Below are 15,136 nucleotides of genomic sequence, written 5' to 3' on the forward strand. Positions count from 1 at the left end.
TAATTGCCAATATGTATTAAAAGAAACGTGATGGCATCTTTTGCCCAAGAACTCTTACTAAATGTTGGCCTTCCACTGTTTACAAGTCCCTTATACATTCCAGTAAACCAGTGGACATGAGCTCAAGCAATGCTAGTTAGTCCCATTTGAAAAATGATTTAACCTTGACAGTTTTGTCTTCTTAAGAAGGACAAAGTCAGTGTTACAATTGCCTAAGAAGTTGGTTTGGCTGGACATGAAAATTTCAGTGCAGTGTTTACCATTCTTTATGTCAGCGTACAATGCATGTGTGTATCGGCAAATATGGTGGTGTTTGTGCACCACCAGAACCATCAACAACACATAAAAGGGCCTTTACACTTGGTTTTAGGTCAGTGATCCAGTGGCAGCTGAGTTTAGCTTGAACACCCAAATGTACCTGCTCTCCAGGAAGAGTCTCTGGCTGTCTGATGGATCCATGGGATTTGGACAGGAGAGTGATGTTGCCTTTGCAGAAGGTATCACTTTACAAATGAGAGGCCTGCTCATCTGTTTGCCATTATATCTGTTGTCCTTTACTTTATTGGGATTGTGTTTGAGGGGGACAATTATAACCTCCTGTATGGTTTTGAGATTATAACTGGATCTTTATCATTTTGGCACGGAGGGGTCACTGAAATTGGATATATGTTACAGGATGGTTTTTATTCTGGGGAGGTTAACCTCTATTTCCCTTATCTAAATGACTTTTGAAACAAGTCTGGATTTTTTTCCTTGAATGTTTTTTTCAATTTGCATACACACCAATACTGCAGCTACATGAGAACATATAGTTCATGGGCAAGGGTTGTGCCTGTCTTGTTTAGTGGGATATTCCCAGAACCTAGCAAAATACCTAGTACACATGGTAGGTGTTCAGTAGTAGCTGTGAAAGAGATGATGAAATACCAGGGAGTTTCCTTAAACCCTCTTTCAAAATCAAATAAAGCTGGGCTTGGGGAGGGAAGGATTAAGAGTTTGGGATTAGCAGATGCAAACTAGTATATACAGAATGGATAAACAACAAGGTCCTACTGTATAGCACAGGGAACTATATTCAATATCCCGTGATAAACCATAATGGAAAAGAATATGAAAAAGAATATATATATATGTATAATTGAGTCACTTTGCTGTACAGCAGAAATTAACACAACATTGTAAATCAACTGTATTTCAGTAAAATTTTTTTTAATTTAAAAAATGTTTAAAAATCAAATAAATCTAATTCAACGTTTTATTGATTTTTCTTTTTTAGTGTTATTCTATAATGATTTGCCTATATCTTGCCAACTAATATACTTATGTAAACTGGACTTTAGCCACAATGGGATGTTATGAATGTTAAATTATAGGCCAAGACTTGAGGTTATTCCCACTACTGGCTGAACATGTGAGGGTCAATAAATCTCCAGTACTTGTGGTCGTCTGCAAAGTGGTCTCATCTGAGGCCTGGGAGTGGACCGGATCCTGAAGCTAACGCAAAAAGGTCTTCGACATTTGATGCCAGATTAGGAAGAGAAGGAAATGCTTTCTAGTGTCATTCTTGTCACAAACTGTTTGCAGTGTCACATAGACATACCTTATCACTTAATAGAAATAACATTTCCACGTCTCTGTTTCAGGCGATACAATTTATGGTCGGGTCATGGTGGATCCTGTCCAGAACCTAGGTGATTCCTTTTACTGCAGCATCGAGAAGGTGTTCCTGTGCACCGGAGCTGACGGCTACATTCCCAAGTATAATCCAAAGAACGCAGAATACGGTTGCTTGGCTGACTCTCCTTCACTCTTATATAGATTTAAAATTGTCGTAAGTGCTTTGACCCAAACAATGAACTGGGTAGACACTCAAAGCTAATTGTTTCTGTCTTCTGTTTTAAAACAATAGCATCTTTTTAAATGAAACCAAACAGTGGCATTTTATGGTACAGTAAGTCCCCTACATATGAATGAGTTCTGTTCCAAAAGCGCGTTCGTAAGTCCAATTTGTTCGTAAGTCCAGCAAAGTTAGCGTAGGTACCCAACTTACACAATCAGCTATACTGTAGCAGCTACATCACTGCTGTTTTTACACTTGTTTCTGGACATCCTGGGCTTGAAATAAAGATACTGTATTACTGTACTCTATACAGTACTGTACAGTAAAGTACACAAAAGCACAACCACTTGTAGAGGATGCACGCATATGACAATGTACCCCAGAGACGTGAACTAATTTACGTGATTGGACACGCGAATGCACGTTTGCATCTTTGAAAGTTCGCAACTTGAAGGTTCATATGTAGGGGACTTACTGTAATTGGTACTTGCACAAAACTAATAGGAAAACTTTCTGCATTTGCAAAAGTTGGCATTATCTACAGCAATCCTCATTTTCCTTATTGCCTAAAGGACAAAGCTCAGCCAGAGACACAAGCCACCAGTTTCGGAAATGTCCTGTTTAATGCCAAACTGGCAGTGGATGACCCTGAAGCTATCTTGTTAGTGAATCAGCCTGGATCCGATGGATTTAAAGTCGACTCTACACCACTCTTTCAGGTGAGCCAATAACAAGGTCACTTACAATAGGTGTGTAACCACATGCAAGTTACTTAACATCTGAGCACCTCAGATGTCTCCCATGTAGAAGGCAGTAATTGTCATATTGCATAGAGTTAATGTGAACTTTGAGTAAAATAACACCTGTAAACCACCCCAGACCATCCTGGGCTCATAGTGATCATTCCATAAATGTTAGCTATTATGTTTATTAATGTATTCATGTTATCTTAAGTCTACGTGTAATGAAGACCCTTATTCAGTCCAGAATATAAATCTAAATCTGATGGTTGGAAACTCTGCTCTTATTGTTCGAAACCTCCTTTCGGTTGACTTTTTATGACCACCTTTATAAGAGTGATCTTGTGTGAACTGCTGAACTCAGAGAAACAATTGTGCACAGCCCAGGAATCTCTATTCTTTTTTTTTTTTTAATATAAAGAAATTTATTTTGAAATAGAATAAAGTTTCAGGGGTACAACATAGTGTCACAATTTTAAAGGTTATACTCCATTTATAGTTGTTATAAAATATTGGCTATATTCCCTGTGCTGTACAATATAGCCTTGTAGCTTACTTATTTTATACATGGTAGTTTGTACCTCTTAAACCCCTACGCCTATCTTGTCCCTCCCCTGCTTTCCTCTCCCCACTGGTAACCACTAGTTTGTTCTCTATATCTGTGAGTCTGTTTGTTTTCTTATATTTACTAGTTTGTTTTATTTTTTAGATTCCACATATAAGTGGTATTATACAGTATTTGTCTTTCTCTGTCTGACTTATTTTACTGAGCATAATACCCTCCAAGTCCATCTATGTTGTTACAAATGGCAAAATTTCAATCTTTTTCCGGACGAGTAGTATTCCATTGTACATATATATACCACATCTTCTTTACCCATTCATCTGTTGATGGACACTTAGGTTATTTCCATGTCTTGGCTATTATTAATAGTGCTGCTATGAACATTGGGGTGCATGTATCTTCTAGAATAAATGTGTTTGTTTTCTTTGGGTATATACCCAAGAGTGGAATTGCTGGATCATATGGTAGTTCTATTTTTAGTTCTGTGAGGAACTTCTATACTGTTTTCCACAGTGGCTTCACCAATTTACATTCCCATCAACAGTATACAATGGTTCCCTTTTCTTCAAATCCTCACAGCACTTGTTATTTGTGTTCTTTTTCATGATAGCTATTCTGACCAGTGAGAGGTGACAGCTTATTGTGGTTTTCACTCGCATTTCTCTGATGATTAATGATGTTGAGCATCTTTTCGTGTGCCTTTTGGCCATCTGTATGTCTTCTTTGGGAAAATGTCTACTCAGGTCTTCTGCCTATTTTTTAAATCAGGTTGCATTTTTTTTTTAACATCTTTATTGGAGTATGATTGCTTTACAATGGTGTGTTAGTTGCTGCTTTATAACAAAGTGAATCAGCTATACATATACATATATCCCCATATCTCCTCCCTCTTGCGTCTCCCTCCTACCCTCCCTATCCCACCCCTCTAGGTGGACACAAAGCACCGAGCTGATCTCCCTGTGCTATGCGGCTGCTTCCCACTAGCTATCTATTTTACATTTGGTAGTATATATAAGTTCATGCCACTCTCTCACTTCGTCCCAGCTTACCCTTCCCCCTCCCCATGTCCTCAAGTCCATTCTCTACGTCTGCGTCTTTATTCCTGTCCTGCCCCTAGGTTCTTCAGAACCATTTTTTTTTTTTTTAATTCCATATATATGTGTTAGCATACGGTATTTATTTTTCTCTTTCTGACTTACTTCACTCTGTATGACAGACTCTAGGTCCATCCACCTCATTACAGATAACTCAATTTCATTTCTTTTTATGGCTGAGTAATGGAATCTCTATTCTTAAATACTTTATAAACGAAGATAGAAAGTCCTAACCTAAAGATAGAAGGTAGAAAGAGACCCAGGAGACCATAACACTGAGCAGACAAATAAGACAAATTCAGAGATGTGTCCACATTGTGAATCCTTGGGGGAGCAAGTGCATCTTTTAGGATGTTTACTGAAAATTGTCCAAACAGGATGGGCTGGAGAAATATGTTATCTTTATTCCTCGTAAAGAAGGTTGCTTGAGAAAACATGTCTGTTCTTCTGAATCTTTTCAAACAGGAAGTTAAGTTAAAGTATGATTTGTTTTCTTTTGTTTTTGTTTTTAATGTTAACTCTGAAGGCACTTGACCTCTTCTAAATCCTGAAGGCTTCAAAGAGCCATCAGAAAATGCCTTCTTTTCACAAACCCTGGAAAAGCAGAAAAACTGACCTTTTCTATGGCCTTATGTGTAAAATACACAGCAAGACATACTGGAAAAGACTCTTGAGGTTCAGAAGGTCTGAGCTCTTGTCCTGCCTCTGATACTAACTAATTCAGTGACATTAGGCAAGTCACTTAACTGCTACGTATTCTCATTTACTCATTTTTTATTATTTAATTTTTATACAATTTTTAAAAGGTTACACTCCATTTACAGTTATTACAAAATATTGGTTCTATTCCCCATGTTGTACAATACATCCTTGTAGCCTTACACCCAATAGTTTGTACTCCCACTCCCTTACCCTTATATTGCCCCTCCCTCCCTTCCCACTGGTAACCACTAGTTTATGCTCTATATCTGTGTCATTCGCTCATCTTTTAAATGAGTAAGTTAGACTGTGTGATCCGGAGTTCTTTGCAGCTCTGACAAGTCATAGCTTACCAAATATTTACCACCACGTGCTCCCTTAAGAGTTGCACAGCATATTTTATAGAGTGCTTTACACAAAGCCTTGTGCATACTACACGTGTAAAAATATTAAGTATATGAATTCTGCAGACTAAGTTAAATGATTACTATCTCTGCCATGAGTTTCTCTTGCAAAGAGTCGTGAATTTTTAGGTTGGCATAGGCTTTAATTTTCTAATGAATAGAGTTGTGTTTTCTAGGTCGCTCTGGGTCGAGAATGGTACATACACACCATCTACACAGTAAGATCAAAAGACAACGCCAATCGAGGCCTTGGCAAACGAAGCGTGGAGTACCAATACCAGTCTCTGGTGAGTAAAGGGAAGCCCCAGGCAACTACCAAGAGCCGGAAGAAGAGGGAAATCAGGAGCACAGCCCCGCTGGTGTGGGAAATCGGGGCTGAAAACAACCGAGGAACAAACATCCAGCACATCGCCCTGGACCGCAGCAGCAGGAAGCAGATCCCCCAGGGGAGGGTTCCTCCTGACGGCGTCCTCCCCCAGGAGCTCAACCGTCCCACCTCTGAGGTCAGCCTGGTCATGGTGGTGGGAGGCGTCGCGGTGGGGCTCCTCGCTGTCTGCCTCACTGCCATCGCTGTGATGATGCGCCAGGGCAAGAAGAGCGCCAGGAGGAAGGACACCCCCAAGGGCTCCGGCAGCGCCGAGCCCATGATGCCCCCGCGGGGCCACCACAGCGACAGCTCAGAGGTTTGATGGCCACAGGTGGAATTGAGCCTTTTCCTCAAGTGTGCAGGAAAAGACAATAGAAACCCAATGCTTCTGTCAACAGCAGAGAATTGGGGACTTCTGTGACAAAGCTGCTCAGAGGACCTGACTGTACTAGTGAACTTTGATTTGCATTCTGTCCACTCGTTCAGGCATCAAAGGACAAATTCAGACCACAGACCACATCTTTCCTCTTGCCCAGAAGGCATCAAGTATGTATCCAGATGTATACAGGGCCGTAGATGGATGGTGAGGAAGGTACTTCTCATCTTAGGCATTTTCTCTACGCAGCAGAGATGAACCTATTCAACGGTGCTAACAGTCTCCTTCAGAAGTTTAAAAGGAGTCTATTGTTGCTATATTCGTATGTCTTGAAGGTGCAATTATCACATTGTTTATTCATTGTAGAGCAGTTTATTACTAAAAAGGTTTTAATTGGTAGTCTCGAAGAATGATGAATACACTGTTTATTGTGACAAGTTTTCTAATAGGCGAAGACAGCATGGAATTACGACCCGACCGAGGGTAGCTCAGCCCACAAATCACATTTTTTCCTACTTGAGAGGGAGTGGAAGGAAAGACAGAGGGACAGTAATTCACTCACTTCAATTTGGATTGTTTCTCATCTTCGTCGGACCCTTCTTGTTTCACTTGCTTATTTAATTTTAAATTAAACCAAAGAATATGTTAAGTCTGGAGAAGATTGTTGAAGAGTGACTGCTCTGTTCCGGTACCTGGTCAGAAAGAGAATTCTTGCATGATAATACGGTATTGGTGCTCATTGGAGAGGGTTGGTGACATTTTGATGATGAAGAAATGCCATAGAGTTAGATTGACCATTTACAAGACAATGTTCTTTAAGAACTGAGCCTAGATGTTTGCAGTATTGAACCCATAAATGATCAGGACAAATATCATTCTGATGGTGAAGGGAGATAGTGGTATTTATTAATATAATATGTTTAACCAAAGTGCCTCTTACCTATACTTTATAGAATAAAAGAACATTTTAACAATGACACATGAGTTTAACCCTCACACCAGCATCACACAGGAAGGTCCAAAACTCAAATTGTCCAGAAGACATTTTATTAGCTTTCTAATAGACACCTGGTCCAAACGAAGGGAATCCCTTCAACCGTCATTCCAGAGATGATCTTAGAGGTGGCCAGCATCATTGATCATATTCTTTTTTTTTTTTTTGGCCATGCCACGCAGCATGCGGGATCTTAGTTCTCCCACCAGGAATCGAACCTGTGCCCCCTGCAGTGGAAGCGCAAAGTCCTATCCACTGGACCACCAGGGAAGTCCCGATCATATTCTTCCTTGATCAAAGAAGAAAACCTCACTCTGGCATCTTCAGTTCAGTGAACTGATGCAGTGTGGCCCATCTCAGTACCTAAAAATATAACTTGTAATACCGCTTACAGTGTTAAAAACCAAGGAACTTGAGTGAGCTTGCTCGGCAAGCTTCTCATTGTCTTTATAAGCAATGTGCTTTCATCAAATAGCAGAATTTTCGATTGGAAAGGGAAAATGTCAGTAGTTTAGTGACCAATCTTCCAAAAGCTAGTAAATGTATTTCAAACGAAAATAAGGTCAGGAGAGAAAGAACCTGACCTAAAGACTAACCCTCAACGGCTGCCTGGGGTCCTCTTTCATTTCTAGTTATAACCTGGCCAAGCTGGACATCCTGGTGGAATGGAGATTTTTAGAAGGCTAACCTCTCCTCAGGTCATACAGGCATTTCCAGCTTGGTGTCTGTGAGCACCAACCATCTCTTGATTGAAAAAAGGAAGCAACACTGGTGCTGGGAGAGAGGCCAAATGTATCCAATACTTGCCTCTCTTCTTTGGGGCAGCTCTGCACTTGACATTCAAAGTCTTTTAAAGGATAGAGTAGACCGTAGTCTCCTTCCATTGGGGAATATACAAATGTCACCTACAACTCAAAGGTCTCCCCAAGGACTTATATAAAGAGAAAGTACTGTATAACCCAGGAGATCACTTATCAAATAAACATTAATACTTTCTTAATGATCCCCTTTACTTTTGCTTTGCCCTCTGGTAGATGCTTAGCTACTTCTTTGGCTACCTTGTAACTTGTATAGGAATGAGCGTGACTTAAGCAACTTCAAAGAGTGTGTGGACTTTTTACTACTTAGCATTGGATTCAGTGTGTGTAGACTGTTAGAACCTAAGTACTCTCAGTTGACTTTATGTTACGTTAGTAGTTAAGATGCTTCTGAGCCTGACTGTCATACAGCCTTAGGGGTCTCTGTGACTAAATATGTTATCAACGAAGCATCATTACAAGAAGTCTGTTTTGAGCCTTTGGGCCAGGCTGGTTTTTTACGAAATTTCTCTCTACAGTGAGTTGTTCTAATGAGATGACTTTGGATAAATTGGAGTGCTTATATAATACAGAACACATCCTTTCCTAACAAAGAAAAATCTCTCCCTCTCTGCCCATCTCCTTCTCTCTTTCTCTCCCTCTTCTCTTCTTCCTTCCTTTCCTCCCAGTGAAAAAAGAGAGTCTGTGGGAAATAAGCAGATGTAGCTTTCTTGAGTGTAAACTTGGATTTCTGCATCATTTTCTTAATATTTATGTACTTAATGTGTGACTTAATAGACATTTAATCAAAAACTCTTTTTAGTGGAAAAAAGAATCAGACACAATGCTTTGTTGTGCAATAAAACAGACCCTTAGTTTCAATATTTTGTTTTTAGAGAATTATTCTGGTACAATCAGAATAAATACATAAAATAACTTCCATAGAGGCCAGGATATAAGCAGTAATAGCTCCTTAGATACTCATAGCTTCTGACTCCAATGAAAACAAGGTCTTGTTGACATTATATAGTAAACACAAAACACAAAACAATATTAAGCTTTAGTGGCTCACCTGGTATATGAACCATGACACATGAAAACATCTAAGTGTGTTTTAACAATGGTTTTATTTATTTCAGTTAATTCCCTCAGTTAATGTTTACCAAATGCTCCCCTAGGATTAGCCACTTTGAGAGATTACATGGAAACCAAGCTACTCTCCCTGCCCTCGAGCAGGTTGCCATCAAATGTGGCTCTTTCTTTGGACTAAAGGGATCAGGATTTGTATTAGTTTCTCTCCTGGACAAAGAACACACCAGGCCCATCTGTAAACTATAATTTAAAAGTCTCTCTAGAGTACCAGCAGTGGAGTCCACTCTTCTCCATCTAAAGAACCCCACATGTTATGGATCATTCTGAACACAGCTCTGATACAAAAGATTTCAAATCAGTAATTTAATGGAATCATCCTTGGCGAACCCACACAGAGAAAGTACATTGCAGAGATGTAGGTGGCCCTGCATATTCTTTTCCTCTTGATGGAAGACAGACCCCCTTTATCCCAAGAATGGGATATAACACCTAGACTCTTCTTCTAGTTCTGTAACATCATCAGCACCTCCTGAAGTCCACTCTTTCACAAGCATCACAATGTGTGAACAATATGAGGAAAGGTCGGCTGGAATTCTGCTGCCATACTACTGCAGAGCATTTGTGACAAGAGGACCAACTCTTGTGAAGGGATTCAGCTCTGGAAGCAAAAAAAGAGCCTCTTTATCAAGTCATCTTACCTCTAATTATTTTCCAAGGTACCAACTCCAAAGTCAATTTTAAAAATGAAAACAGAACTGTGTAAAACCCATAGAGAGCCTTTCCTCATACAAATCAGTGCTAAAGGGTAAAGCAGCCCCCAACTGAGAAGTATTAGAGTAAGAATAACAGAGTGAAATGTAATGACATTTAGATTTTAAAAGCTGGAAATTTGATTTCAGCTACTGCTTTGAAAATATCTATTTAGTATCAACTTAAAAACCAACTTAGTCCTTTACTAGGAAAAAAAAAATTTTTTTAAGATGCAAATGGTTTACAAATTTGAAATTTACATAACTCTTAATTTGAAAACAAGCACATTATGGTTCTTTGAAACTTTCATTTTTTTTCTAGCCATGATAGCAATAATAAAAGGATGAAAACAGGTGTCTTCACTCACCATTTGGCAAATGAATGGGACTCAAAGATTCCACATTCCAACTTGTCAAGGCTTAGAAATGTATAATTTGGCCAGAAACTATAAATACTACTGTTATCTCTCTCTCTCTCTCTCATTCTGTCTGTCTCTCTCTCTCTATCACACACACACACACACACACACACACACACACGCATAAAAAAACAGCCAAACATCTCATTTCTAGAAAAGAATGACCCAAAAAACATAGTTCTACCCGAAAATGCCCATTATGAAGATTTTCAAGGTCAACACAATTGTCATTTGTAAAAACAGACTATAGTGGGAGTTTCTTTGACATTAATTCAAAGGTTAATATGTTTCCTTGAGATTTTTCTCCTAGAATTGATCCCAGTATTACATGGTAATGACACAGGAGTTCTTAGAAAATGTCTTCCATAGGTTCAAAATATCCCTCACTGTTTATTTCTCTTTGTTTCCATATCCTTGGATGTTAAGAACATAATGCTTTGAGATTTTGGTAGTTATTTTTATTTTGATAAGAGATTTTAAAACAGAAGTGCATGGTATTTTCCTACAGTTTTTACTAGAAAGATTACACAGAAACATTTTAAATAGGGAAAGAAAGCCGATTCTGTCTTTAGAAATAAAGTTGATAAAACAAAATAGACTAATGTGATACTCTTTTAATTTTATTGGGAGAAAAATGAGAATGTTGACTTTACAGACTTTTAAACAGTTTTGCTTTCTTCCCTATCTTTCAAGTGCATTTATTTTCTTTCCCCTGATATTTGTGTGCATTTTTTTCAGTATTGTGTTTTGCTAAAGAACAAATACAACAACATCAAAAACAACTGCTGTAGCAACACCACCTACTTTTACTTTGTTTTCTTTCCTTTTTCCTTCCTTTCTTCCTTCCTTTTTCTTTTCTTCTTTCTTTCATGGGCTTTGTTTTTTTCTCTCTCTGAGATTTGTCGTTCTTCCAGTAATGTTTCGCTTTTCGTTTTGAAACCATTACCATTTTCACTAAGTCATTAGCATTCTCTTTCATCTGAAAGCTGGCAAGTGAGCACGGGGTTTTCCCAGTATCCCTTCTTTAGAAAATGTTCAGGCTTTTAGATGAAGGAAAAAAAAGAACTTCCTGCAAAAGATCAAAAACATCATGTTGAATAATGTGCTGACAATCTGTGCCTTGCTTTTCTCTCAGTGGAGGTTCAACATTGACATTTAAGATGTAAAAAAAAAAAAAAATCCCTGTAAGATTTTAATTGAGTAAGAATAAAAGGTCAAAGATCACATAGATGAAGTTGTTTTGGATGACTGAATACTTTGCAATGAAATAAATGGCAAAAAAATTGTTAAAATGTTAACGGCGTTGAAGTATTGATATTTAAAATTATAATCATCAGATGCACAAGACTTTTACTACTACCCAGACGTGGCCTACACTGATTACATGATTCCTTAAACACTCTAAGTGAATTTCTACTACAGATATTTATTTTTTCTGATGTTTGGCCCTGTAACATAGGAAATATCAGGGTTGTACCTTAAAAAAGAAGAAAGAAAAGAGAAATGTAAACTTTAAAAACTAACATTAAAAATCAAGACCATTATAATAAAAATCACTTAAAATATAGAAAGGCAATTACTGGTAAGACTAAGAGAAAAGTTCTGTAGGGGCCCACATTAAGCAGATTACAAAAAGAAGTACAAAGCAGAGTCCTTCTCAGTGGCCTCAGGAATTCAAGCTTTTGGCAAGATGTTTTAAGCCCATTTGTCTATACAAAACAACTTTATCCTGGACGAGGAATTGTATGTTTTATAATCATTTTAAGTGCCTGCTTCTGTACCAAGCGCCCTCCAAAACACTCAGCAAATTTATATTTATCTAGCCACTGAGTGACATAACTGTGTGTAATAGAATTATTCACAGAACTTAATAGCCTTTGTGATTTTCCCATGGGAATTCTTCAAAAACATTCAGGGTCTAGTTTTTTTTCATCTATTTACTAGGGCACTGCGTATTTGCTGGATATTGAAGTTTATCCCTGGGAATTCAATTATGCAAATAATTTGGAGCCATTCAGTCTTAAATCCATGTCTAAAATAATTCTTGCTACCACTTGCACCTGTTTTCCTTCAAAATATATCACATGTTGAATATAAATAAAGCCCATATAAATATAAAAGTGTTAAAATGGCCAAGTTATAGTGGTGAATTTTATAACTTTCATTCACACTAAAATCACGGAATCCCCGTAGTCTGCAATGAGTGGCAGTTATTTCCATTCTGGTTCTAGAGACTTGAGGTTCTGCAGGCTTTCACCCTGGGACCTGTGCTCCCACTACCTCCTTAGTGCAGGTGGTAAAATATTGCTGCTCCTCTGGGTCTTAGTGTCTGCCTACCTGTTGTAGGCAGGGGCAATGTAGAGTTAGAGGCAACAACATATTTAGGTGACTAACATTTTGTCCCGGGGAGCAGTGTGACAAGACCTTGCTAAGCTATGAAACTCTGCCCAGCTACACTGGTGAGGATGAATCAACTGATCTGATCTATTGCTGGGTGTCTTTACTGCCAAGGAGACTAGTCACTTTTATGCAAAGTTAACCTAACTCAATCATTACTTGATTTATTTTTAATATCATTTGATTAATTTTAAATTAATAATTTATTAATTTTAAATTAATAATTTATTAATTAGTATTTTAATTTAACACCAGAAGGAAATGCAAAGACAGCCCCTTATAGCTGTTGAAGACAAATCCCCCCAAAGGGGCAAAATACACAAAAGAAGGCGGAGTCGGGGGAAAAGAACTCCTGTGTCAAAGCTCTTCCGGCACTTCCAAGGCTCAGGGGAGAAATGGTCATGTTTTAGGAAAAATGTTGTGATCAGCAACAGAAATGTGTGGCTCAGTCAGTCCTCACCATAGGAGAAAAAGAAGGTGTGTGTGGTAGGGAAATTTCCAAGCTGCGTGGGACAAAGCCTGACCTTCGGGAGGTTGGGGAAGGGAACCAAGGAAAGGAAGATTCATGATCCAACCCCACCAGAATATTGACAGTGGGAGGTAGGGTCTCCCTGCCAGAAAGTCACAACCACCCCAGAGGCACCCAATTTAAAGGAAAAGCCCCCAAACCAGATTTAGTCAAAGTGGACCTGACTAGAAAAAAAAGCCATCAGGAGCAGAGTCAGGCCCGTTTGAGACTACACTCTACTGATTCCTCCCTAACCGCCCCCCAAGCCAGGAAACTGCCCCAAAGGAAGTTGGATAGGAATCTTTGAAAATCCTATTCCCAACAGCTCCCAAAGCATTTCAGGATGTTAAGATCTCATCCTAGAAATTTAAATGTGACTAATTGCAAAGTGACAAAAGGTAGTAGACAGAATAAGATTATATCCAAAGGAAATAGGGGCATGTCAGAGATGCATGCAGGGTACTCACCAGGGGAAGAATATTTGGAGAAGGGTATATGCAAAAAGAGGTCAGAACATTTCCCCAGACCTTCCTCAGAGTTGAAACCATTCAGAAGACAATGAGTCAGAAACACATAGGCTGCATTAGAACACATGGGAGCTGATGCCTGACGTCGTTCTGCCACTTCTGATGAGGACAGGACGGGCCCCCCCATTCCCTTCCACAGCACTGCCACCATTTGGCTTGAATTCTAGAGAGACCGCTAAATCAAGAGGCACTGCTGATACCCAAGTGGCAGAAGAGAAGGCCTCAAAGGCAGTGGCCTGAATCAAAGAAGCTTTGTTTATAATTTACAGATGGATGGTTTTCTGTTGGAACGATCTACACAGTGTATTATTTCCAGGGGCATTTTCTGTACATTAAGACAGGGGTCTGCTCTGTGTAGATGAATTCTCTAATTCATCTCCTTGGAGATGAGCCCTCCTTCTATGGAGATGAGGACCCCAGGCTCATGACTTGGTGTTTTTAAACCTAAGTTTTATTATAATTCAGGTACGACACGGCCAACAGGTCAAGAGACAACTGCCATTGAAAAGATAGCTTAATTATACTCAAGGATCCCACGAGGGGCTGGCACACTGCATGCACCACCAGGGCACGAGGGGAACAGCAGTGCCCATCAGGAGGCAAGGGGCTTCCCTGGTGGCGCAGTGGCTGGGAATCCGCCAGCCAGTGCAGGGGGCACAGGTTCGAGCCCTGGCCCGGGAGGATCCCACGTGCCGCGGAGCAGCTGGGCCCGTGCGCCGCAACTACTGAGCCTGCGCGTCTGGAGCCTGTGCTCCGCAACAAGAGAGGCCACGATAGTGAGAAGCCCGCGCACCGCGATGAAGAGTGGTCCCCGCTTGCCACAACTAGAGAAAGCCCTCGCACAGAAACGAAGACCCAACAACACAGCCAAAAATAAATAAATTAAAGGAAAAGAAGATGTGCATTCTTTAAAAAAAAAAAAAAAAAAGAATCCGCCTGCCAATGCAGGGGACATGGGTTCGATTCCTGGTCCGGGAAGGTGCCACATGCTGCAGAGCAACTAAGCCCGTGCACCACAACTACTGAGCCTGCGAGCCACAACTAATGAGCCCGTGTGCCACAATTACTTAAGCCCGCGTGCCTAGAGCCCATGCTCTGCAACAAGAGAAGCCACGGCAATGAGAAGCCCACGCACCACAACGAAGAGTAGCCCCCGCTGACCACAACTAGAGAAAAGCCCGCGCACAGCAACGAAGACCCAATGCAGCCAAAAATAAAATTAAATTAAAGAAAAATAAAACAAGAAATATCGATGGGGAACTGAACAGCTGGTGACTCAGTCAGCATCACCAAGTGAGACAGCCAGACGCTGAGTGCGCCCTGATGGGATCCAGGGGGATGTGCTGGGCTGCACGTGCTCTTGCCACAAACTGGTCCTGAATGGAATCACGCTTCCAGATCTAATTAACCAGTTTACCGGAAACGATGCTAAACAACATCAACAAAATTCAGAAAGAGGAAATTCGAGAGGACAAACAACCCACTTTCTCCAACAAACAAAAGGCACAGAAAGAAACAGGGGATGTGAACATGTAGATTACGTGAAATTAAGAGACCGATGAAACAAA

General features: G+C 39.9%; 1 protein-coding gene and 1 long non-coding RNA gene across 2 annotated transcripts in view; one reads left to right on the forward strand and one right to left on the reverse strand.

Moving 5' to 3' along the window:
• Positions 1 to 6,744, forward strand: part of FREM2 (FRAS1 related extracellular matrix 2) — a gene marked incomplete at its 5' end in the record, with an annotated part of 139,498 nt that extends 132,754 nt beyond the window's left edge. The window contains 4 exons of the mRNA XM_082365245.1: positions 371 to 497; positions 1,644 to 1,831; positions 2,413 to 2,559; positions 5,519 to 6,744. Of these exons, the coding sequence (XP_082221371.1) occupies positions 371 to 497; positions 1,644 to 1,831; positions 2,413 to 2,559; positions 5,519 to 6,031 (975 nt within the window). The 3' untranslated portion in view covers positions 6,032 to 6,744. The remainder of the gene's footprint in view (positions 1 to 370; positions 498 to 1,643; positions 1,832 to 2,412; positions 2,560 to 5,518) is intronic.
• Positions 6,745 to 7,229: 485 nt separating this feature from the next.
• On the reverse strand, positions 7,230 to 11,041 carry LOC309615745. The gene is made up of 2 exons (XR_014237042.1): positions 10,941 to 11,041; positions 7,230 to 9,626 (listed from the first exon to the last, which is right to left on the reverse strand). It is a non-coding gene; the product is annotated as an uncharacterized lncRNA (long non-coding RNA).
• Positions 11,042 to 15,136: the final 4,095 nt, after the last annotated feature.

Source organism: Balaenoptera borealis (assembly GCF_965194805.1).
Source record: "Balaenoptera borealis genome assembly, chromosome: 18".
Lineage (NCBI taxonomy): Eukaryota > Metazoa > Chordata > Mammalia > Artiodactyla > Balaenopteridae > Balaenoptera > Balaenoptera borealis.